Raw genomic sequence first — 23,176 nt, 5'->3', positions numbered from 1 at the left:
AAAAATGACAGCCACCATTGTGAAGGTGAAGCAATCCCACATCACAAAGAAATTCCAGACCTGGATGAAAAGTGACAGAGCCTCTGCATTGACTTTTATGGCAGAATCCATGAGGTCCATTTGTCAGTCTTGTTTTTATCACAAAGAACCATTGGACAAGCACTTCCTCTTCAGTCAAAGCTGCCTTTTGGAACCCAAACCTCTCTCCCATTCTTTGTCTCTTGCACAGTTCACAAATCAGTGCTTTTAAGAAAAAGCAGAGAATCCCAAGACCCCTTTCCCCCGGTGCAGCCAAGAAAAGCAAATTACTCATTTTTTAGGGAGTTTTTTATTATCTTTTGCTGGAAAGAAGTTTGCCAAAAAGTTCCACTAAGTACTTTCTAAAGAACCATTTCTTTTTCTATTTTCTTGCTATTTGAAAAAAAAAAATGGTGCCGTGGCTATCAGAGATTAAAGAGTAGAAAGAACTTGAGTCACAATGGCCTGAAAAACAGCACATAGGAAAAAAAATCTGGTAAATAAGGAAGCTGTTCCCAAAAGAAAAGCAATTTTCTATTCTTTCTAAGTAAAGACTCACATCAGCCATACAACTGATTTCACGAGCGTGTTCAGATACATAAGGCACCAATAGAACTGTCTTTATAGCAGCCATTATCTTGATTTTATTTTGAATTTTATCCATTTCATACTGCCTACCAAAGGAACTACTAATCATGTAATCCTAGAATTATAGTGGAGTTTTTTTAAGCTTAATTCAACTGTGGTGGGAATCTATATTAACCACAGAATCCTTCTAGCTTTTAAATTCACATTTGAGAGTTAACCTTGAAATCAACCACTAAAATACTCTTGTGATAAATTTGGGGTAAAAATTCGTGTATGAAATAATAATCCGATGTATAATAAGAGCAATGTTAATAAAGTGTAAAGCAAACCGTTCCCTCCCCCTCAGCCTGCACGGCTTCAGTTGTGAAACAGGATAAGAGTCATCAGACTAGACAAAGACTCTGGCCAACCTTGATAAGAATCACTTCCTCGCCAATGCAAGGAGAAATTCCTTCTTGACGACGATGCAGATTTCATCAACTCCCTGGCCCGACATGCAAACTGAAATCAACATAAGACTGACCTGTGAAATTGACATAAGAAAAGAAAACTTCCCGGAATGGAACAACAGGACTTGACAAGATCCGGGAAGACCATTGAAAAGAAATTCAGACTATTCAGCCCATCCTGGACACCTGGACTGCCTAAGGGCAGAAAAATCCTATAAAAGGGCGGACTGAAAGCTGCACCAGCGTGGATTTGGGCGTCTTGCACCCTGGTGTGCGGACCCCTGTCCACCCAGCGCGGCGCTGATATTCTCCTAATTTGTGGTTTTCTCATTTTTCCAGTGTTCGATGTTCTGTTATTAATAAATTGTCTTTTATTAATCCGATATTTGCTGTTGCATTTATAACAACTCTGAAAAACAAAAATTATCAAAGCTTTTAGGTTATGGCTGCATTAGTTTAATCATTTGATATTATGATCAAAGTACACATTTTTGCTTGAACTGAAGAACTTGAATTACTGTAATATTTTATGGGCTGTTGTGGAGTTGGAGAGGGGGAAAAACAGCACTGAAGGAAAATGCTGGAAGTGAAAAATAAATGAGAAGGATGGAAATGGTCCTTCTGTTCATAAAAAGAATAGCAGCTGGTACATAAATTGGCAACATAACATCAAGTTTAACTGTTTGCAGCAATTTGAAAATATTTAAATGCATGACCATGTAGCAAAAGTTTATTTTTGTCTGGAACTCAAAAGTGCAAAGAAATTCAGCAAGCAATGACAAATAACTGTTAACCTTTGTGATTAAGATGGATGGAAAGTGTTTCCAGTAACACCCTTGTATAAAACTAAGTTCAGAAAGCCCCAGATTAGGAACATACTGGCTTTGAAAGTAGGGAGGAACTCTATCCAAGCAAGAAGGCTGCATCCTAAAGCTGTGCTTCCCATAATTAACTTCCATATTAACACTCAATTAACAAACAAACAAAAAAAAGTAGAATATGCAAAATATGCAATTTTGTACCCTTTTTTCTTTTTCCCCTAGCCCAGGCAAATATACAAGTTTCTGTCCAGATAATTTATGAAGTTGTTGTTCTGCAAGACAAATTTCAAAAGATGACAGAACAGAGAACATATATATAGAGACTATAATAAAATTTCTGCATTTCTTCCCATAAACCCTTTTATTAGAGATTTACTACTTCAGTAATGTGCAACGGAATACACTTGAATGCTTTCTACTTTCAGGGAAATTCATGTAAATTTCTTCAAACTCTTGCAAGGTTTTAATTTATGGAAGCATAAATTCTACTTGCAGCACAAAACCATTTCCTTGAAACCATTTCAAAATGCACACCCTGAACAGCCTGTCCCCTGCATTCCTCAGAGACAGAGCTTTGTTCACCTTCCATTTGCCCATCACTCCACAAGAAAATTAGGCATTTAATAGAACTGATCTAAAATATGGACATAAAAGGCAGCATTTGGCCTTCAGTGGCAAGGGCTGTTACTGACAAAGCCTCTCTGGAGCAGCCATTCTAATAGTATTCCACTAAATGTTGCAGCAAGAGAGAACAACCATCCCAATCCAATACATAAATAACTGATGTCAAGGTAGGAACATGAGTTAAGTACAGAAAATGAGGAAAACACGAAGAAGAAAAACCCAGCAGCAACAGCCACCAGAAAAAAAAGTCCTGTGTGTAACCCTCAGACACTCAAGGATGAGCAGATCCAAAAAAAAAGGGACACAACCTAAAGGATGCCTGGCCATTTATTTCCTTGTATTAGCAAAGTAAAAGGTTTGCCACATTTCCAAATGAAAACAAATCAACAGCAATAAAGAATCTACCTCACCCACCCTCACAGCTGTACAGGACAATGAAGACTCCCATCCACAATGGAAAGGCAGCATTCAAGAAATGGGAAAGTTTGAGAATTCAAAAGTCAGTCAAATTTCCTGACACAGGGAATAGTGAAGACAGAGTATAAATGAGTTCAGAAAGGAATGATGTGGATTCTTGGACAACAGGCTCAGAAAGATGTCAAAAGTAAGAGGCAGGGATGGAATTTTTTAAGTCTCTGCAAACACGTGCAGATGGTGGGGGAAACAGCCTGGAGGAACTGCAGTGTTCTCCCCTGTCTAAAAAACCCACAAAACCCCCAAAACTTATATACGGACTAATCTTCAAGGCCAAAGAGAGGAGAAAAGGCAGCAAAATTTCTATCTGTGCCAAACTGTGTCAATCTAGCCCTTCGTTTAGCCCTAAGAAAAGGTTGGCTTGCAGAGAGCACCTGCAGCTCAAAGGTGGAAAGAAATGCAGCACCTTGAATGCATGTACCTCAAACCCTGGTGATAAAAGGATTTATGAGACAAAGAAAAAAGCTAATAGCAGAAGCTAAACTTGTGTTTCAACTCACTACAGAATCACTGTAATATATAGAATTAACATGAACAAGGTAATGTGTAATAATGTATTGTCCAGGTCATTCCTGTCAGTGTCAGACGAATACAAGCACTTAGATTCATCAATATTGTCTCTGCACAAATGCTGAATGCAACTAAATCATGCATCGTTACATCCTGGACTGATTAAAAGATTATTTTGTATATTATTATTTAATTACAGTAGAAAATCACAGCCACTGAAGAGATGGCACAACATTATTCTGACATGGAAGGTAATTATTTCCCTCACCTTATTATTTTTCTTATATTAATTGCTCCTCTGAAAAATACCCTCAAACCAATCCTATCCATTTATTTTGGAGAGAGCAGTTGCACAGTCTGCATGCTAAGGAAGGCTTAGTGAGTGTCTGGTAGAGCAGTTTAGTCCCAGAAAAATGCTCCAAGCAGTTAATCTCATGTTGATGGCAAGCACTAGCTGGTCCCTGTTGACAAGCTAAGCATTTTGTATTTACATTAATACAGCAACAGTATCAAAGGTCAGAGTAATCCCTTCTAAAATAAGATTGCATCAGACTGAGAGTCCTCCCCACAACAAGAGGTGAAATGATACATTTTGATTAGGTGCAATGCCTCCTGCATAAGAAATTTAAATGGTCTCTGATCATGATGCAGAACTGGGATGGCCACGTTCGCAGCTGGAAAAAACGCTGAAGCAAAAACCAATAACATAAACTACTTCAGTAAGCAAAAGCAAGTCTGTATGAAGCAAATGAACTCATGTTTTTTTAAGTCTAGACAGTATTTCTACCATATCTACTTTGTAAGCATACTAATGACTATTTCTTACTGCCCAAGGGCAGATGGAAAGAGTCTTTCACAAAGGAATGAAAGGCAGTTTGGAGGGAAATGGGTAAGTACATAATCTGCAGGAATTACAAGCATTGATTACTCAATTCATACCAAGTAAGTTTCTATTTGTTAAGACAATAAATGTTTAAACACCTCAGGGTCAAAGGGAAAGAGCAGCTCCCATCTTACCCAGCTAGAGGAGTCACCATCCTCCTCTCCCAAAAACTGGGAAAGCTTTCTGACACCAAGAACTGGTGCTTAACCACTAATCCATCATGCAGAATAGACTTTTTCCTTGATAGACTCTGCCCTGCACCTTTTCAAGTTTAGGAGCCAGAGCAGGTCTGCCCAAATGGCAAATGTTTTGTTTATATCCTATTACTATGTATTGGAATTTGATCTGAGGAAGATTCAAAGCAGAATTTTTAACAGATTTCACTCATGGATGTGCATTTGCACTTTTGATTTGTGTGCTGAGATTTCCTTCCCCAGCAGAGGCTCTGCCTCTCAGCATTGCAGTGGAAGGGGGAAGAAAGCGGGGACACAGCTGTGCTCCACCTTTTCAGACTGTCACAGCAACTTCATTGCCTTGGCTAAACCAAGATAAAGCACTTGTGTGTGGTAGTGGGTTGATGAGTGCTAATGGTTATCCTTTGCTGATATGTTATGTGTTAATGTTTCATAGTTCATGCCCTGTTACCCCTTATTCTCCCTATTCTTAGGACCATAAAGCAGTTACCTGTCAATCTTGTTGTTTACATGGCACCTGGCCCTGCCAGTCAATCTGAGACCTCTCCCAGTGTCTGGAAACTTCTGGGAAGAGTCTCGGGTGATTGGTTAGAGTCAGAGTTTCCCCCTTCTACAAGTTATATTATGCACCATGAATCCCTGTCATTGGTCCCCATGCTCTGCCATCCCACGTGTTCCTTCCCTCCCTTTAAAAACTGTAACACTCAGGTATTCGAGGTCTCTCCATCTCTCTGTCTCCCTGTTACTTGGAGCCTCGGCCCTGAGGTGGAATAAACCTCAGTTGCTGCCTTCACGGAGGGTCCCGTCTCTCAATTCATCTGCGCCTTAGTAGTGACTCTGCTTCACTGGCTCAAAGACCCCTGTGTTGCAGTGGTACCAGGGCTGGATGAGCCAGCGACACCTGGGAGGAAGCCACTGTAGGGTGGTGCCCAGCCTGGGGCAGCCTGAAGCAGACATAAGTTGCTACAGTGAGGCACTCGACGAAGAGCCCCTCCGAGGAGCTCCGTGAAGAAGTCCTTCCTCCTGTGGAATTTGTGGACTTTTCGTGTGTCTCGTGCCCCTGGTAGAAGCAGCCTTTTGGGTGCGCTCCCAGGGGAAGAAGAGGACAGCTCCTTCACACCCACGAGGTCCTCTTAAGCATGGATTTCCAGTGACACCGTCCTTTTGCCACGCAGGAGCCTGGTCAGGGTAAGTGGAGGTATCCCACGGGGGGATACACGCTTGTCCCATTCGGGTTTGGGCTGTTTGGTGATGGCTTAAGGCTGCCGCTTTAGGAAGCCGTGCCGCGTGGTCCCTGGGGAGGGGACTCCCTGTTTAAAACTCCCTTCCACTTTGTTTCGAAAGGCTTCCTGCATTTTAAGTTGAATTTTTCCTTTAGGTTTTTGTGTTTCCCTGTCTGCCGCTTCCCCAGGCGTGGGTCGTGGTGTTTAGAGGCAGGATTTTGGTTGTGCCACAGTGCACCAGGGAAGGGGAAAGCTTGACCCGGGTTTTTTAAAGCGCCGGTTTCCGCGGTTTCAGTTTGGGTTTTTTTTACGGTGGTTTCTGAAGGAGTGACTGATTTTACCATCAAAAATAGGTGATAAGTTATCAGTTGCTCAGAGAGACGTTTATTTGAGTTTTGTTGGTGTTTTGGCAGTTAATAAAGTTCGATTCTCAAAGGGACAATTGAAACGGTTTGTAAGAAAGCTCTTTCTCCATTTCCCAGACACTACTACAGAAACAGTAACTGAAGCCCAATATTGGGACTCAGTAATTTCTAAATTCACAGAATTGGCCACCTCCGGAGACGAAAAAGCAGCAAAATATTTATTTTGGTCTCAGAAAATTAAGTCCACAGTTGGAAAAATAAACAAGGTGGAGAAAAAGCCGTCCCAGAGAGAAAGTTCCTGTTTCCCCCGTTCCCCCAAAGTGTCTCCCCGGTCCCCCATCTCCCACAAAGGCATCCTCAAGAGTGCTGCGGGCAAACCCCGGCCCGACAGCCCTGGCCTCTTCAGGGTGCCGAGATCCCCCAACCCGAGTCAGAAAAGGCAGTCTGTCTGGGATTCTCGGTGCAGCCTTGGCCAGGCTGCCAGAGATCTCTCCCTTCCCCGCACTTCTCCCGGTTCGCGCATAAGAGTTCATTTCAGTTTTGCGGGGGGGGGGAATTCTATCGGAATGGCACCCCCAGCCCTCAGCTGGGAAATGGCAGATGCCGCGTGGCCTGCTCATCTTCCTTCCCGCCATTTCTCCTTCTTTATCCCATAATCCTCTCCAGCCCCGCGAAAATCCTTTCCCCTCCCCGCCTCGTTCCCAAACCCCGGCCCGCCGCTCCGCCTCTAACTGCGCCCCCAGAGTTACATCACCCAATCAGACCCCTCCCATGGAACGCCCCAGACCCCACCCGCACCCAATCGGTTCCCACGCTCCCCCAGCTAGTTCCCACGCTTCCCCCCCCCCGGTTCTCACGATTGGGATTCAGAGGAGGAACTGCAGAGCGCCGGGAGTGAGAGTCCCCGTATCCCATCCGTTGCTCCGGTAACCTACCGGAGTGCAAACGGTGGGCAAGCCAAAAACATAACCTGGCAGGCAATGACTCAGCAAGCTATCAAGAATTTAATGAAGGCACTCAAGGAGTATGGGCAGGACAGTCCATACTTCCAGGGACTTTTAAATGCCCAACTAGCCGGAACGGTTGTTGTCCCATTTGATCTAAATCATCTATTCAGATGCCTCCACTCACAAGCAGAGTACCAACTCTGGGAGGCTACCTGGAGAGATCTTTTGAGGGACGCCCTTCCAGGAATGTTATTAAATCCCGACACTGCTGAGGACATCCACAAAAAATAAAATTACCATGCAACACCTAATGGGCAAGGGTGACTGGGAAACCCCTGCAAAGCAAGCCTCTGACATCCCGAGGCCAGTGTTAGAAAAGGTAACAAGCCTGGCAGAAAAGGCCTTCCTTAATATGCGGCCATCTGGGCCTTTACAATATTATTTAGACATCTTCCAGGGTACCAGTGAGAACTACATCCAGTTTGTTGAGAGGTTAACTACAGCAGTGGAGCAACAAGTGGATGAAGACATCGCCAGAAAGTCAGTGGTGAGGTCGCTGGCTTTCACTCATGCAAATGAGGTCTGCAAGAGAGCCACGCTGACCTTGCCCAAAAAGCCAAAGCCCACCCTGCAGGACTACATTCAGGTCGTGACTGAGGTAGTGCCCATGATGACACCGGCACGCCCTGGAAAAAAGGATCCTCACCACCAGACGGTCGCCGCTGCCACTGAGACCATTGAGGCGTTACCTGCAACACAAACCCCTCACACACCAGGACCAACGATGCGACCCTCTAGGGGGCCCGCTGACAAGCCCTGTGCATTGTGCGGGAAAAGAGGGCATTGGTGGCAATCATGCCCTCTCAGGGAGGAGTTCCAGCGCTTTAGGGAGGGAGGGAGGGTGCAAATAAAGGAGTGCAAGGAGGGCAAGACCCTCACAAACAGCAAAAAACTAGAGAATGAGCGCGAGGCCACCCAGCGTGAAGATGAAAATTGGGTGGCCCGAGACAGGGGAGGGAGAATGGGGAATGAGGTACAACGCATAACCGGAAATGACTTACCAAACCAGGTTTTTCCTTTTCCAGCAGGAGATCGAGGTCCAGCACAGGATCTCGAACTACAAGAAAAATTTCCAGAAAAGATGCAGGATCCCCCATTGCAGGATCCACCACCTGACGTGACTGATAAACAATTTTTGCCTCCTCCAGGTACATCCCTGACAACAACTAGTCAGCACGTGCCCTTTCGCCTGGCCCTCTTCTCCCCGTTGTGGATTCGAGATTCCGAGTGGCACACTGCAAAGGTCGCAAGGAACAGAGGTACCTGGCACCTAATTGGCTCTAAATCTGTCGTCGTGAGGGATTGTAAATACACCCTGCCACAGATAGAAATCGCTCCTGGAAAGATAAACTCTGACCCAAAGTGGTTTCTTCTCTGGCTGCGCTGCACGCGCCCGCCAGTTTTTCTCACTAAGGGGCAAATTGTGGCACAATTAATTCCTGACCCACAGCCTTGGCGAACAAGGAAACACAACTCAGGCCCACAGGTAAACCCAGTCATTATTATCGATGAAAACCGACTTGAGGAAAAATGCCAACTAAAGGTGGGCGGGGAGACCAAAACCATCACAGGTCTCCTAGACACAGGGGCAGACATCACGATTGTCCCTGAGCAGATGTGGCCAGCACAGTGGCCTCTACAAACCGTAGTAGGACAAGTCAAAGGTGTAGGGGGTTTACAATTGGCAAAAAGGTCCAAAAGCATGGTCCATATTGAAGGATCCAGGGGACAATTGGCTGACATCCGCCCCTTTGTTTTGAATTACAGCGCACCCTTGTGAGAGAGAGACATCATGGCCCAGTGGGGGGGTCACAATCAGCTTTCCAAACCCTCCACAAAATTTTCGGGCGGCAGCCACTGAGAGGCGCCCCACCCAGAAACTGAATTGGAAGACAGATGAACCAGTATGGGTGGAACAGTGGCCGCTTTCAAAAAAAAATTAAAGGCGCTTGAGGAGCTCGTAGAGGAGCAGCTGTGCAAAGGCCACATTGAGGAGACCACGTCCCTGTGGAACTCCCCAGTGTTTGTTATACAAAAGGCAGATAAGACCAAGTGGCGTCCTCTCCAGGACCTCCGACAAGTTAATGATGTCATTGAAGAGATGGGTTCTCTCCAGCCAGGGATGCCTTCCCCGACCATGCTGCCCCAAAATTGGAATTTGGCTGTAATTGAGATAAAAGATTGTTTCTTTCACATTCCTTTACATCCTGACAATGCTCCTCGGTTTGCTTTTTTGATTCCAAACATCAATCAAGAGGCCCCGAGGAAGAGATACCACTGGAGAGTGCTTCCGCAAGGCATGAGAAATAGCCCTGTGATTTTTCCAGTGGTACGTCTATTCCCTGCTGTCCCCTGTACGTGCAGCCGCACACCAGGCCATTATCCATCATTATACGGACGATGTACTCGTGTGCGCTTCCAATGACGACCTGCTGGCCCACGCGCTTGACCTTACGGTGACTGCAGTGGTTGCCGCAGTGTTAGAGCTGCAAGAATCAAAAATTCAGAAGATGCCACCCTGGAAATACCTAGGACTCAAAATCGGGAAGCAGACCATTGTTCCGCAAAAATTGGCTATTAAAACCAAAATTGAGGCATTGGCAGACGTCCATCAACTGTGTGGAGCATTGAACTGGGTGAGACCTTGGTTAGGTTTGTCAACTGAAGACCTAGCGCCCCTTTTCAATCTATTGAAAGGGGGAGAGGGGCTGAGTTCCTCCAGGTCACTCACCTCAGAGGCGCAGAAAGCCCTAGGAAGGGTCCAAAACATCATGTCCACGAGGCAGGCAAATCGATCCAACCCAGATTTGCCTTTCCGGTTTATCATCCTCGGGAATCTGCCACATCTTCACAGTGTCATCTTTCAATGGGACGAAGGGATCACCACCATCCCCAAAAAGGACCGAGGCGGGAGAGATCCTCTTCTTATCATAGAGTGGGTCTTTCTCAGCCACCACAGGTCCAAAAGAATGACAAAGCCACAAAAATTGATGGTGGACCTAATCCGGAAGGCCAGAGTCCGGATTAGAGAACTGGCCGGTTGCGACTTTGAATACATTCATGTACCAATTTGGCTGAAATCGGGCCAAATTACAAAAGCTATGCTGGAACACCTGCTTCAAGAGAATGAAGCTCTTCAATTCGCCCTCGACAGCTACTCAGGCCAAATTTCATTTCATCGGCCAGCCCACAAATTTTTAATCAGGATGCTCAATTCAAATTGGCATTAGAAAGCGTTCAGAGCAAAAAAACCCTTGAAGCGCTGACAGTTTTTACTGACGCATCCGGAGGATCCCACAAGTCTGTGATGACTTGGAAGGACCCTCAGACTCAGCAGTGGGAGTCAGATGTTGCTGAGGTAGAAGGATCCCCTCAGGTTGCTGAGTTGGCTGCTATCGTCAGAGCCTTTGAGAGGTTCTCTGAACCGTTCAATCTCGTAACAGATTCGGCATATGTCGCCGGAGTAGTCTCCAGGGCAGAAAATTCGATCCTACAAGAGGTGTCCAACACAGCCCTCTTCGAGCTGCTCTCGAAGCTGGTAAAGCTCTTCTCCCACCAAGAGCAGCCATTTTATGTGATGCATACAAGGTCACACACGGATCTGCCGGAGTTCATCGCGGAGGGTAACAGGAGGGCAGATGCTCTTGCTGCCCCTGCCGCAGTGGCTCCGTTGCCGGATGTTTACCAGCAGGCCAAGATCAGTCATCAATTGTTCCACCAAAATGCGCCAGGACTGGTCAGACGGTTTCACCTGACCTGAGACCAGGCCAAGGCCATTGTGGCGACCTGTCCCAGCTGCCAGCGGCATGCTGTACCAACTCTACATGCTGGAGTTAATCCCCGTGGGCTGTGCAGCAACGAAGTGTGGCAGATGGACGTGACGCACATCTCCCAATTTAGGAGACTTAAGTACGTTCACGTCTCAGTGGACACCTTCTCAGGTGCAATTTATGCTTCTGTCCACACAGGGGAAAAGTCTGGAGATGTCATCAAACACCTGCTCCAGGCTTTCTCTTTCATGGGCATCCCCAAAACAATTAAAACCGATAACGGTCCGGGGTACACATCCAGGGAGTTCTGCAGCTTCCTGCAGCAATGGGGAGTGGAACCTAAAACTGGCATCCCCCACTCCCCAACGGGTCAAGCAATCGTGGAGAGAACTCATCAAAACATCAAAAGAGTTCTTAACCAGCAGACCCAAATTTTCAAATTGGAAACTCCCCAAATTCGCCTCGCCAGGGCCTTGTTCACCCTGAATTTTCTCAACTGTTCCTTCAAAACAATGAATCCTCCCATTATCCGCCACTTCAGCGGGAACAAGGATTTGAAAGAACGTGAACGGACACCAGTTCTTGTCAAGGACCCGGAGACCACGAGGACAGAAGGTCCTCACGATTTAATCACTTGGGGACATGGCTATGCCTGCGTCTTAACACCCGAAGGACTTAGATGGGTGCCGGCCAAGTGGGTGAAACCCTATGTTCCCAGGGTCTCAGGAAGCAAAAACCGTCAGGTGGCTGAAGCGTCCTGGAGGAGGAAAAAGAAGGTCCCAGGTCCGGACAGCAAAAAGTTTCCTCCCTTCTTCCAGGACCCTCTGTGGTTCTTTTCTAATTAATTTATTTTGCTCTATAGTTGCAGATCTTGTCTGACCAAAATGGTACACCTGAGAGCCCTGTCACTGTCCCACGTCTTTCAAATCGCGGTCGTCCTTGGTCTCTTTGGATGCACCACCCCGTGGATCGTTCCTCAGCTGAAGGCAAATGTGTGGAAGACCCTCGCAAAGGCCACAGGGCAGGATCACATTTGCCTGTCCCAAGGCTTGGCCGAGGATCCGATTTCGTCCTGTCTGGTGGGGATCCCGTTTAAAGAGGCCGAGTACCCCCCTACTCTCCTCAATTTTAAGGATGAGTACATTAAAAAAACGCCCGGTCGCCAATCCCAAGCTCTGGAGGAGTTCTGCCTCCGGAGAAAAATCAAGTTCCCTGTTACCAACCCCCGGTCCTGTGGAGAGATTGGGTTTCCACCTCCCTTCCCCGTGCCGAAAGCGAGCCTCAGGAGCTGGAACTCCTCGGCTCATCCCCTGCCCCCTTCTGCATGTTTATCCCACCACAGGGCCAGGAAAAGACCTTCTCCCAAGTTCTACAAACCAAAGATGAGTATCTCACCAACGTGGTGTGATACAATTGCACACGTGAAAATGGCTTCAACCCCAAGTTCGGTTCCCCTTTCCCTCCCCAAAGGCACCTTCCTAATTTGCAGCGACCGTGCATTTGCTGGCATCCCCTCTCGTCTCACCGTAGGTCCATGTACATTAGGCAAACTAGGCATGCTCTTCCCAAATAAAATGCAAATTATGGATTGGTTCGTTAAAAATTCATCCATGCATGCACCAGTTTAAAAAAGGAATTTGGCACATCCCGACCCGGACTGTGAATCGGGAATTATCCACTGGTCCAAGGCCAAGGCTACCGCCATAACAGTGTTTTTAACCTGGGTCTCAGTGGCAAAATCAATGGGAGAATTAGGCCAATTAGAGTGTTGGGTAGCTAAGCAGGCAAACCTCACTTTGAATGCCTTATCGGACCTCCTTCGAGATAAGGACGTAATCAGACAGGCGACCATTCAAAATCGAGCGGCCATTGACTATCTCCTCCTTCTCCACCATTAAACCTGCGAGGAGTTCGAGGGCCTCTGTTGCTTCAATCTATCATCTCAGGCTGAGGATGTCCGCCAGTCCATCAAAAAGATCTGAAACATGGTGCACAATATAAAAGAAGAGACCAAGGACTGGTTTGATAACATCTTTGACAATTGGGGACTCACAGGTTGGATAGGGTCTGCTGTTAAGACTAGTTTGTAATTTTATTTTTGCTTTTGATTATTGGGATAGCCATTGGACTTATCAAAAAATCCACAAACAGACTTGTTGCCAACTCCACCTCCAAGCTGAAAATGAACCATGTCCGGATGACTTCTCCTTCTCCTGAGGAGACTGAAATGCAGGACTTGCCCCCAGAAGAAGAGGATGAAGAAGAACTGAGCTTTGAGGACTTTGGGCCCGAGGATGAAGGGCAATGGCCCATTCCCTTTGAGGAATGGCCTACCGATCAGCAGTGGTTTGGGGACCTCTACCCCGAATCAGAATGTGACACCCCTCAAGCCCAGTTCCACTCATTCTAAAATCCGTTCTTCAAATAAAATTCAAAGGGGGAATTGTGGTAGTGGGTTGATGAGTGCTAATGGTTATCCTTTGCTGATATGTTATGTGTTAATGTTTCATAGTTCATGCCCTGTTACCCCTTATTCTCCCTATTCTTAGGACCATAAAGCAGTTACCTGTCAATCTTGTTGTTTACATGGCACCTGGCCCTGCCAGTCAATCTGAGACCTCTCCCAGTGTCTAGAGACTTCTGGTAAGAGTCTCGGGTGATTGGTTAGAGTCAGAGCTTCCCCCTCCTACAAGTTATATTATGCACCCTGAATCCCTGTCATTGGTCCCCATGCTCTGCCGTCCCACGTGTTCCTTCCCCTCCTTTAAAAACTGTAACGCTCAGGTGTTCGAGGTCTCTCCATCTCTCTGTCTCCCTGTTACTCGGAGCTTCGGCCCTGAGGTGGAATAAACCTCAGTTGCTGCCTTCACGGAGGGTCCCGTCTCTCAATCCATCTGCGCCTTAGTAGTGACTCTGCTTCACTGGCTCAAAGACCCCTGTGTTGCAGTGGTGCCAGGGCTGGATGAGCCAGCGACACCTGGGAGGAAGCCACTGTACTTGTGCGTTGCTGCCACTGTCCTGTCCAGCTGCAATAGAGGTGAACCACAATTTTAATGGAAAAGCCCTTTGTAACAAGCACAAGTAACTCCTGGTTTGGAGTTTAATGAGAGATTCAGTCCCAGGCACTCTGTGCATGCCACCCTCCCATTTTCCCTTATCAAGAGCAGTCTTTCCCTCCAACCTTCCACATTCACCTCACTAACTAAACAGCAAAGAGTGTCATAGAATCTAAGTTTTTCAGTTGAACTGACTTTAGATATTACAACTACAAATCTTTTAGAAAACAAATGTCCCAGTTTTAGAAAAATAACCAGGAACTTTGGAGCTGATAGGTGAGAACAGCTCTGCAGTCAGCAATATGAGATATCCAGAGCACTCCAGAAACTCGCTGTACTTCAATGTTGATTTAATTACAAATGTCTTTTAAGATCTCAGAAGTTGAGTTTATTTTTGAAAGAGAGCTTATAATTACAAAATCAGTATGTATTAAATGAGCATGCTGAAGCAGAACTGCTGGCAGGGGTGTAAGACAAACTGCAAATGAGGCAGAGGAGACAAGTCAACACAAAGTAAGGAATGCACAAAGAAGGAGGAAAAGTGATACCACACAACCTGCTGCTGATATTGAAACTCACAGAGATGTTGGGCAACTTCATCCAACTGAAGCCTGGCATTCCTGACTGCCTGACCCACTTCCAGAGGTGCCATGACCCTCCTCACAACTTTCAAAGTGCAAATTCAACCACAGATAAGCAGCAGAAGAAAGAATAAAGTGCCATTTTTCAGCTTTTCCCCCTCTCTAGAGGCTTGTATTAAGGAATTCCAAACAGATTACACGACTTAAGACATTTAAAACAATCTTCACTTCTGAATTAGTTTAACTACAGCCAGAAATTCTTAAATACTTTAATTTCTTTAATAAGAAACAGCCCATGAGAGTAATTTGGACTGTTCTTTCATTCTGCCCTTGATATTTACACTTTAGGGAGAGAAGCAGAGCCTTAAAATGCAAGCCATACAGAAAGCTGTTTAATGGAGATTCCAGATGATAACTTCAAAATGTAGCTCCAGAATGCAGAACAACCACGGCACTGTACAGCATTTATTACACAGAGACAGCAACTAAAAAAATCTTCAAAGTCTTCACAGACTGGGAGAATTCACCAAGCAGTTCTGCAGAGTGAAAGGCAATCCAGAGTCTTAGCAAGGCTCCAAAAGGATCTCTTAAAGAAATTGTTGGAATTGCAACACAAAAAGTGCCTGTGAGGTTTCTGTCTCCCTGCCTTCCACCACTCATATGCCAGATTGGGTAAAATCTGTTTCAGCAATTCAAACTGTGCAAGGTGGAAATGCTGCAGATCTCCTTGCTAAAACACAGGTTTTCTTCTGCTGCAATAAACTATAAAACTTTTGTTTGACAGGAAAACGGCTGCTGCTCATGAGCATGTTTTAAATTTCTGTACTTCAAAATGCCAGTGTCACAGGATGGTTTAAAATATTTCCCTCATTCTAAAATGATGACATTAAATCACAGTGAAGTACCTGTATAAAAGCTCAAAATTAATATTTTATTACAGTATTTGTGTGGGGATTCACCAGAGTAAGACAGACTTAATTAGCATATCTAGTCTGGTGACTAGGATGCCCTGGAAAGAACAAAAAGAACTTTGAGCTCATGAGAAGATGGGATTAGAAGTCTACTAAAGAGAAGAAGATTCAGTCAACCCCCTACATGGATATGTTGAAAAATGTATGAGTTGTTTGTATGATCTTTTTACCTAATTATTGTAGTAGAAATTATTAACCTTAGTGAAATGGTATATAAGTTATTGGAAAACCTGAGTAAATCGGATTCTGATCATGGTCAGTCTCCCCGTCTCTCCTTCAATCGCTGATAATTGATGCTCTGTGTGACTGGAGAAGAACTGGCTATCTGACGGCAATCGGCGACGCCCCTGGAACTGATCGTGACGGTGAAAGAACCGCATTTGGGCCCACAATCCCTGTACGCTGCAACGTGACAGGTGAGCCAGGGGAACTAAAATATGGGACAGGGAATGTCCACCGAGAGAGACGTCTATGAAACCATGCTATGCCTTCTGAGCAAGCACGGATCCCCCATCCCTAAGAGGAACCTTAAGTCGCTCCTACGATGGGTGTCATGTATATTCCCCGACGCCACCCCTTCTTCTATTTTTTCTTTCTGCTACTGGGACAAGGTCAGTGTAAAACTCTATGACCTGGCTACGTTGCCTGGCCACGAGCCAGAGCTTCGCCTGCTCCCTGCTTGGAGGGCGGTCATGGACGCGATTAAAAGAGAGGGGGGAGCCAAGGAGACCTGTGAAGTAACTGCGGAGACGGTCCCTGCAGCCGTGTTAAAACCCGATCAACCTGGGTCCTACTCTCCCTCTCCTGTCCGCACCCCGTCCCTGACAAAAACCAGGGACAGAGCACAGACGCCACCTGTAGCCTTGCCGCTGTCCCACCAGTGACCCCGGAGCCGCCAAATGTTAATTGAATATGCGGACAGTGACTCTAGTAGCGACGGAGAGTCTTTCGACCCCGGCCCCGAAAAAGATCTGGACTCATTCCCTCCAAAAACGCATAACAATTGGCTACAGATAAAAAAGAAGGCCCTTAAGGACAGAGACTTTGAAACTGCGGCAGAAATCTTTGTAGCTCCTGTGCAACTCGGCCCGAGGGGGGGGAATCCGAGATGGGAGCCCCTAAGTCATTCAGAGATTAAGGAACTGCGCCGAACAGCGACAGAATATGGTCTGGGGTCCCCTTACTTCAGCAATTTACTAAGAGCAATCTTCTCTACTCACCTAATGACCCCTCATGATGTTAAATTCCGGGCAAACCTTTTGCTTACCCCAACACAACATGCAATATTCATGGCACAGTGGAAAAAAAGACTGGAAAACTTAATTTTAACATATGCAGGGCATGCAAACCAAGCCTTGGCTGCCTTAACTACTGACCAATTGGCTGGCGAGGGGGCGCATACCGATCCAAATGCACAGGCTGCTTTGCTGAGGTGTTGCCATAAGGCCTCCGTTAGCAGTAGTTAGGCTAAGGAGTTGGTTCCTGGAGCAGGCCCATGGGAACCAAACCTGAGAAATGAGGCCTGAGAATCTGCTGATGCAAAGAACAATGTTTAAAGGACTTAGTAGAGCATGTAGTACATACAGATATACAGATTATTTGTGAAATATGATTACATTGTTACCAATAAAATGTTTTCTATGGTGGGAGTTAAGCTTAGAAAATTAACCTTAATTTCAGCTAAAACAAGCATGCAAAATTTATAGCCGTTAGAAAGGTTATCTAGAAGATGAATGTGAATGTTTGAAGTGAAGTATGTAGGAAACTGCACGTAGGCTGATGAAGTAAGACTTGTAACAAAGGTATAAAAGATGAGCATCTTTTGTAACCAACTCGGGACACTGACTTAGGACGCTAGTCCTCAGGTCCCCAGAGCCCTCGAATAAAGCACCGCATAAACTGACACTCTGTTGGTTTGTGTTTTCTCTCGGGATCGGGCAACAGTTTTCTGGCGACCGCGGCAGGACTCCGGAGGTGGCTGGGGCAGTTCGTGAGCTGATCAACTCCACGCCGGCACCAGGTGATTTCTGGGGAGTCATCGACCCGCGCCCGACCCCACGCCTGACGGACAACTGTGGGAAGGTAAGCCCGAAGGTGCTTTATTCTTTAGGTTTGGGTGCCTGCCTAATAAGACGGGGCGGCGATCCCCGCAGGGTTGGGCGAAAGACGTCTATGGTATGGAGAGCCTAGGCGCCGACCGTCAGACGAGGCGAAAGTCTCGCAGGATCGGCACTTGCCCCTCGAGGCGACGAGAAGTGGCAAGATTGGTACTGGTATTGGTATTAATATTAGCACCGGTATTAATATTAGTATTGGTGTTTGAGTCTATCTATATTTAGTGTGTGTGTGCGTAAGCAACTAAAAGGAGTGAAATATGTCCTGGGCTGACAGTGCTCTCTATCCCATATCGTGGACTCCTTTGTTATGTCTAAGAGCTGTCCCTTCCCTGTTAGCTGGGCGGGCACTTTTCTGCTGGCTCTTTCCGCGCTGCTGCTTGGCTTCCTGGCTGTTAGGCTTCAATTGCTGCTCGCAATTTCTGCTATTTTCTTGCCCTTTCGTTCTTTGTTTTTTCTTCTTTCTTTCTTTCTGCCGCCTCTGTGCTCTGTTTGTTTGTTTTTTTTCTTTCCCTCTTCTCCCCTTCCCCCCCCCCTCCCCCTTTTTAAGATTTAGGACCGGAACCCGGAGCTGATCTGGCTGGAGGAGTCCGAGGAGGATCTCCAGGGCTTGTGAAAGAAGCTCTGCGCCCTCCCCCTCACAGTAACCTGAGCTTTTTCTTTTCTTTTTTTTTTCCCTTGTGTCGGGGGGTGTTTATTTATTTGTTAATAAACCGGTTTTTTCCACTTTTTGTTCAAGATTCCTTCCCAAACCCAGGGTTGGGGGAGGGGTGGTAGAGGTTTTGTTATTAGGGGATTCCTTGGAGGTTCTCCCCTAATTCAACCCAAACCAGAACATTTTTTGGTGCGTTGGCCCGGGAACCCGAGTCAAAGAAAGTGGAAAAAACCTTAATAATAATACTGGTGATTCTAATTGTTTGATGGGTGTATCAGGATGTTTTTTTCTGGACTCATAATGGCATTTGGGGTGAAAGCCTGCCAATATTTCTGGTCCCTAGGGTTTTTTGAGGTTTTATTACCTCTGTGGTGTCTAGGGTTATTTCCTTACCCGGAGATAGCTTTAGCATTTCTCCTTATACGTAACTTATGTTGCCGTGGGGCACTAACCAGAATATTGACCGGGCTCGGATTGTTTGTGATTGCTTACAAGAAGGTTATAAATATGTTTGATGATTCGTTGTTATGGTTGGGCACTCAGTTTGTTAGGGGAGAAGCAGGGGAAGAGGTTTTTCAGCCTCTGTTTTCCCTCTTCTCCTTTGAATTGTTTATATCTTTATTAAGAAATATTCAGTTTCCCCTGAGTGTCAAAGAGACCATCTTTCTGACATTTAATATAGTAAGCGTTCTCTATACTGTCTGCAGTTTATATAAAATGAAAGCTGAGATTTCCAAAGGGGCTAATGAGACTTCGGAGTTACCAGCAAACCCAAGTAGGAGAAATCTTGAGTGGAGTGGGAAATGGGAAGATATGGGCCAAATTTTAAAGGAATTTTCCGACCTTAGAGCCTGGGACTTTCCATCCGAACAAATTCAGAACCCAGCCGAGGTGGCTAAGTATTTGAAAGAGAAGTGCCAGAGTAACACCAAGGAGAAAAGGATTATTACAGTGAGCTGGGCCCTGGCATATGTTTATCGTACTCTCTTAGATACTGAAGGGCAGCAGACAGAAGACAGGGAACAGGGAGATAAACTAGTTACTATCCCAATTACTCAGGCTGCAGCTAGTATCCCAGGCCCCAGGCCAGTAGCTGAATCAGACAGCAGGGCTCAACCAAGGGCTGTTGCTGCTAATAGAAGAGGCGGAAAGTGTACCACTAAGACCGATCGCAAGGTGGAGGATGATGATGATAATCCAGAAAAAGGACCTTCACCAAAATCAGAAACTACATCGAGGGGTGTAGATTCTAGAGCCAATATTGATTCCTTTTCCCTAAAGGACCTTCGAGGCCTGAGAAAAGATTACAGGCGACAACCTAATGAATCTATAATAAGTTGGTTAGTCCGCCTTTGGGATGCTGCAGGGGAGGCTACAGTTCTGGATGGCACTGAAGCGAGGCATTTGGGATCTCTGTCGCTTGACCCGGATATTGATCAGGGCATGATGAGGGAGGCGAGCCCTCACAGCCTCTGGGAACGGATTCTGGATGGTGTAGCACAAAGATACCTGTGTGCAGATGACCTTTATTTGCAGCAGACACAGTGGAGGACCATAGAACAGGGGATCCAACGTCTGAGAGAGATGGCGGTAGCAGAGCTCATTTTTTCGGATGATGTAACAACTAGGAATCCAGACCTGGTAGCATGTACACCTGTAATGTGGAGGAAACTTGTGCGACTTGGGCCATCTGAATACGCCTCTGCTCTAGCAATAATGAAGCGAGAGGAGACAGATGAGACTGTGCTCGATATGGCGAAAAAGCTTCGAGCATATGCTGACGCTGTACATGGCCCAACTCATGCCAGAATTGCAGCTGTGGAAACATGACTGCAGAAATTAGAGGACAAAATAGAGGAGAATCATAGGAAACTCAGGGAAGAGATTAAGGAGGACTTCCTCCAAATCTCGGCTGTGCAAATTAGAGGCCCTGGTATCCAACGCAGGCGCTCCTTTCATGGGGAGAGAAGGTACACCCCACGAGCTGAGTTGTGGTTCTTCTTGCGTGAATCTGGAGAGAACATGAGGAGATGGGATGGAAAGCCCACTGCTGCTCTGGCACAACGGGTACGTAATTTGAAGGAAGGTAGGATTCAAAGAGGAAGTCTCAATAAACAGAGCAGCTCCAGTTGTTCGCAGCCAGGATGTCAAGTATGATGTCGATGACATGTCCGATCCCCTTGAAGGAACCTCTAAGACATATACCCCAGGGAAGAAGGATAATCATGCTTAGAGGGGCCCTGCCTCTAGCCAGGTAGAGGTTAGGGAAAATCGTGTGTTTTGGACTGTGTGGGTTCGTTGGCCTGGCACATTGAAGCCACAAGACTATAAGGCTTTGGTTGACACTGGCTCGCAGTGTACCTTGATCCCATCGAGATGTGTAGGGGCAGAATCGATTTCTATTGCTGGTGTGACCAGGGGATCACAGGACTATACATTGGTGGAGGCAGATGTGAGCTTGACTAAGAATGAGTGGAAGAAACACCCTATTGCGACTGGCCCAGAGGCCCCATGCATCTTGGGCATAGATTACCTCCGGAGTGGGTATTTTAAAGACCTGAAAGGGTTCAGGTGGGCCTTCGGAGTAGCGACTGTGATGGCAGAAAGCATTCGACAGTTGAACACCTTGCCTGGACTGTCCGAGAACCCGATCACCGTAGGACTTTTGAAGGGAGAAGAACAAATAGTACCAATTGCCACTTCAATAGTGCAATGGCGGCAATATAGAACCACTCGAGATGCTGTGATCCCCATCCATAAGATGATTCGAGAGCTGGAAAGCCAAGGGGTGGTCAGCAAAACCCACTCACCCTTTAACAGCCCCATCTGGCCGGTGCGGAAATCTGACGGAGAATGGAGATTGACTGTGGATTATCGTGCCTTGAATGAAGTGACTCCACCTCTGAGTGCGGCCGTACCAGACATGCTGGAACTGCAGTATGAGCTGGAGTCCAAGGCAGCAAAGTGGTACGCCACTATCGACATCGCAAACGCATTTTTCTCTATTCCTCTGGCAGCAGAATGCCGGCCTCAGTTTGCCTTTACATGGAGGGGAGTGCAGTACACCTGGAACAGACTGCCCCAGGGGTGGAAACACAGCCCCACCATCTGCCATGGGCTGATCTAGGCCACACTAGAAAAGGGTAAGGCCCCAGAACATCTACAATATATTGATGATATCATTGTGTGGGGAGACACAGCAACAGAAGTGTTCGAAAAGGGGGAGAAAATCATCCAAATTCTCCTGGAAGCTGGCTTTGCTGTTAAGAAAAGTAAAGTTAAGGGACCTGCTCGGGAGATCCAATTCCTAGGAGTGAAGTGGCAAGATGGACGGCGTCAGATTCCTACGGACGTTATTACAAAATTACAGCTATGTCCCCTCCAACGGATAAGAAGGAAACACAAGCTTTCTTAGGTGCCATAGGTTTCTGGAGGATGCACATTCCGGAATACAGTCAGATTGTGAGGCCCCTTTATCTGGTTACCCGCAAGAAGAACGATTTCTATTGGGGCCCTGAGCAGCAGCAAGCTTTCACCCAGATCAAGCAGGAGATTGCTCATGCTGTAGCCCTCGGCCCAGTCAGAACGGGACCAGATGTGAAGAATGTGCTCTACTCTGCAGCTGGGAGTCATGGTCTGTCCTGGAGCCTTTGGCAAAAGGTACCTGGTGAGACCCGAGGCCGACCACTGGGATTTTGGAGTCGGAGCTACAGGAGGTCTGAAGATAACTACACCCCAACGGAAAAGGAAATCTTGGCCGCCTATGAGGGAATCCAAGCTGCTTCAGAGGTGATCGGTACGGAAGCACCACTGCTCCTGGCACCCCGACTACCAGTGCTAGGGTGGATGTTTAGAGGAAAGGTTCCCTCCACCCACCATGCCACCAGTGCTACCTGGAGCAAGTGGATTGCCCTCATTACACAACGCGCCCGAGTTGGGAAACTGAATCGCCCTGGAATTTTGGAAGTAATCACGAACTGGCCCGAAGGTGAAAGTTTCAGCGTCGCAGATGAAGAACAAGAACCAGTGACCCGGGTTGAGGAAGCTCCACCATACAACCAGCTGCCGACAGAGGAAGCACGTTATGCTTTATTCACCGACGGTTCCTGCCGCGTCATAGGGATGAGTCGAAGGTGGAAAGCAGCTGTATGGAGCCCCACACGACTGGTCGCGGAGGCCACTGAAGGAGAGGGTGGATCCAGTCAATTTGCTGAACTCAAAGCCATTCAACTGGCCCTAGATATTGCAGAGAGAGAGAAATGGCCAAGGCTCTATCTGTATACTGATTCTTGGATGGTAGCCAACGCTCTGTGGGGATGGCTGAAGAAATGGAAAGAGGCCAACTGGCAGCGTAGAGGAAAACCAATTTGGGCCACTGAAGAGTGGGAAGATATTGCTGCCCGGTTAGAGAAACTACCTGTGAAGATTCGCCATGTAGATGCCCATGTCCCCAGAAGTAAAGCTAATGAGGAGCAGCAAAACAATCAGCAGGTAGATCAAGCTGCAAAAATAGGAGAGTTGAAGATAGACCTAGACTGGGAGCACAAGGGAGAGCTGTTCCTAGCACGATGGGCCCATGATGCCTCAGGTCACCAAGGTAGGGATGCCACCTATAAGTGGGCACGAGACCGAGGGGTGGATCTAACCATGGACAGCATTTCTCAAGTTATCCACGACTGTGAGACGTGCGCTGCCATTAAACAAGCCAAGCGGATGAAGCCCCTCTGGTATGGAGGGCGGTGGTCTAAGTACAAGTATGAGGAGGCCTGGCAGATTGATTACATCACACTGCCTCAAACCCGCCAAGGCAAGCGCCATGTGCTGACCATGGTAGAAGCCACCACGGGATGGTTGGAAATCTACCCTGTGTCTC

The 23,176-nt window shown here is 46.7% G+C and overlaps 1 protein-coding gene across 11 annotated transcripts in view; it reads right to left on the bottom strand.

The window, feature by feature from the left end:
• Positions 1-23,176, bottom strand: part of LOC310922121 (protein diaphanous homolog 2-like) — a gene marked incomplete at its 5' end in the record, with an annotated part of 248,534 nt that overhangs the window by 117,558 nt on the left and 107,800 nt on the right. Inside the window, one exon of one of the 11 annotated variants that reach the window (XM_083882517.1) lies at positions 13,049-13,952. The exons of the other annotated variants lie outside the window; for them this stretch is intronic. Coding sequence (XP_083738643.1) covers positions 13,828-13,952 — 125 coding nt within the window. The 3' untranslated portion in view covers positions 13,049-13,827. Of the gene's footprint in view, positions 1-13,048; positions 13,953-23,176 lie in introns of those variants that run through there. 11 annotated transcript variants of the gene reach the window in all.

This window comes from Zosterops lateralis (genome assembly GCF_965231275.1).
Source record: "Zosterops lateralis genome assembly, chromosome: W".
Classification (NCBI taxonomy): Eukaryota; Metazoa; Chordata; class Aves; order Passeriformes; family Zosteropidae; genus Zosterops; species Zosterops lateralis.
The sequence above is the reverse complement of the archived record's forward strand: the minus strand, read 5'-3'. Positions and strand labels throughout refer to the sequence as shown.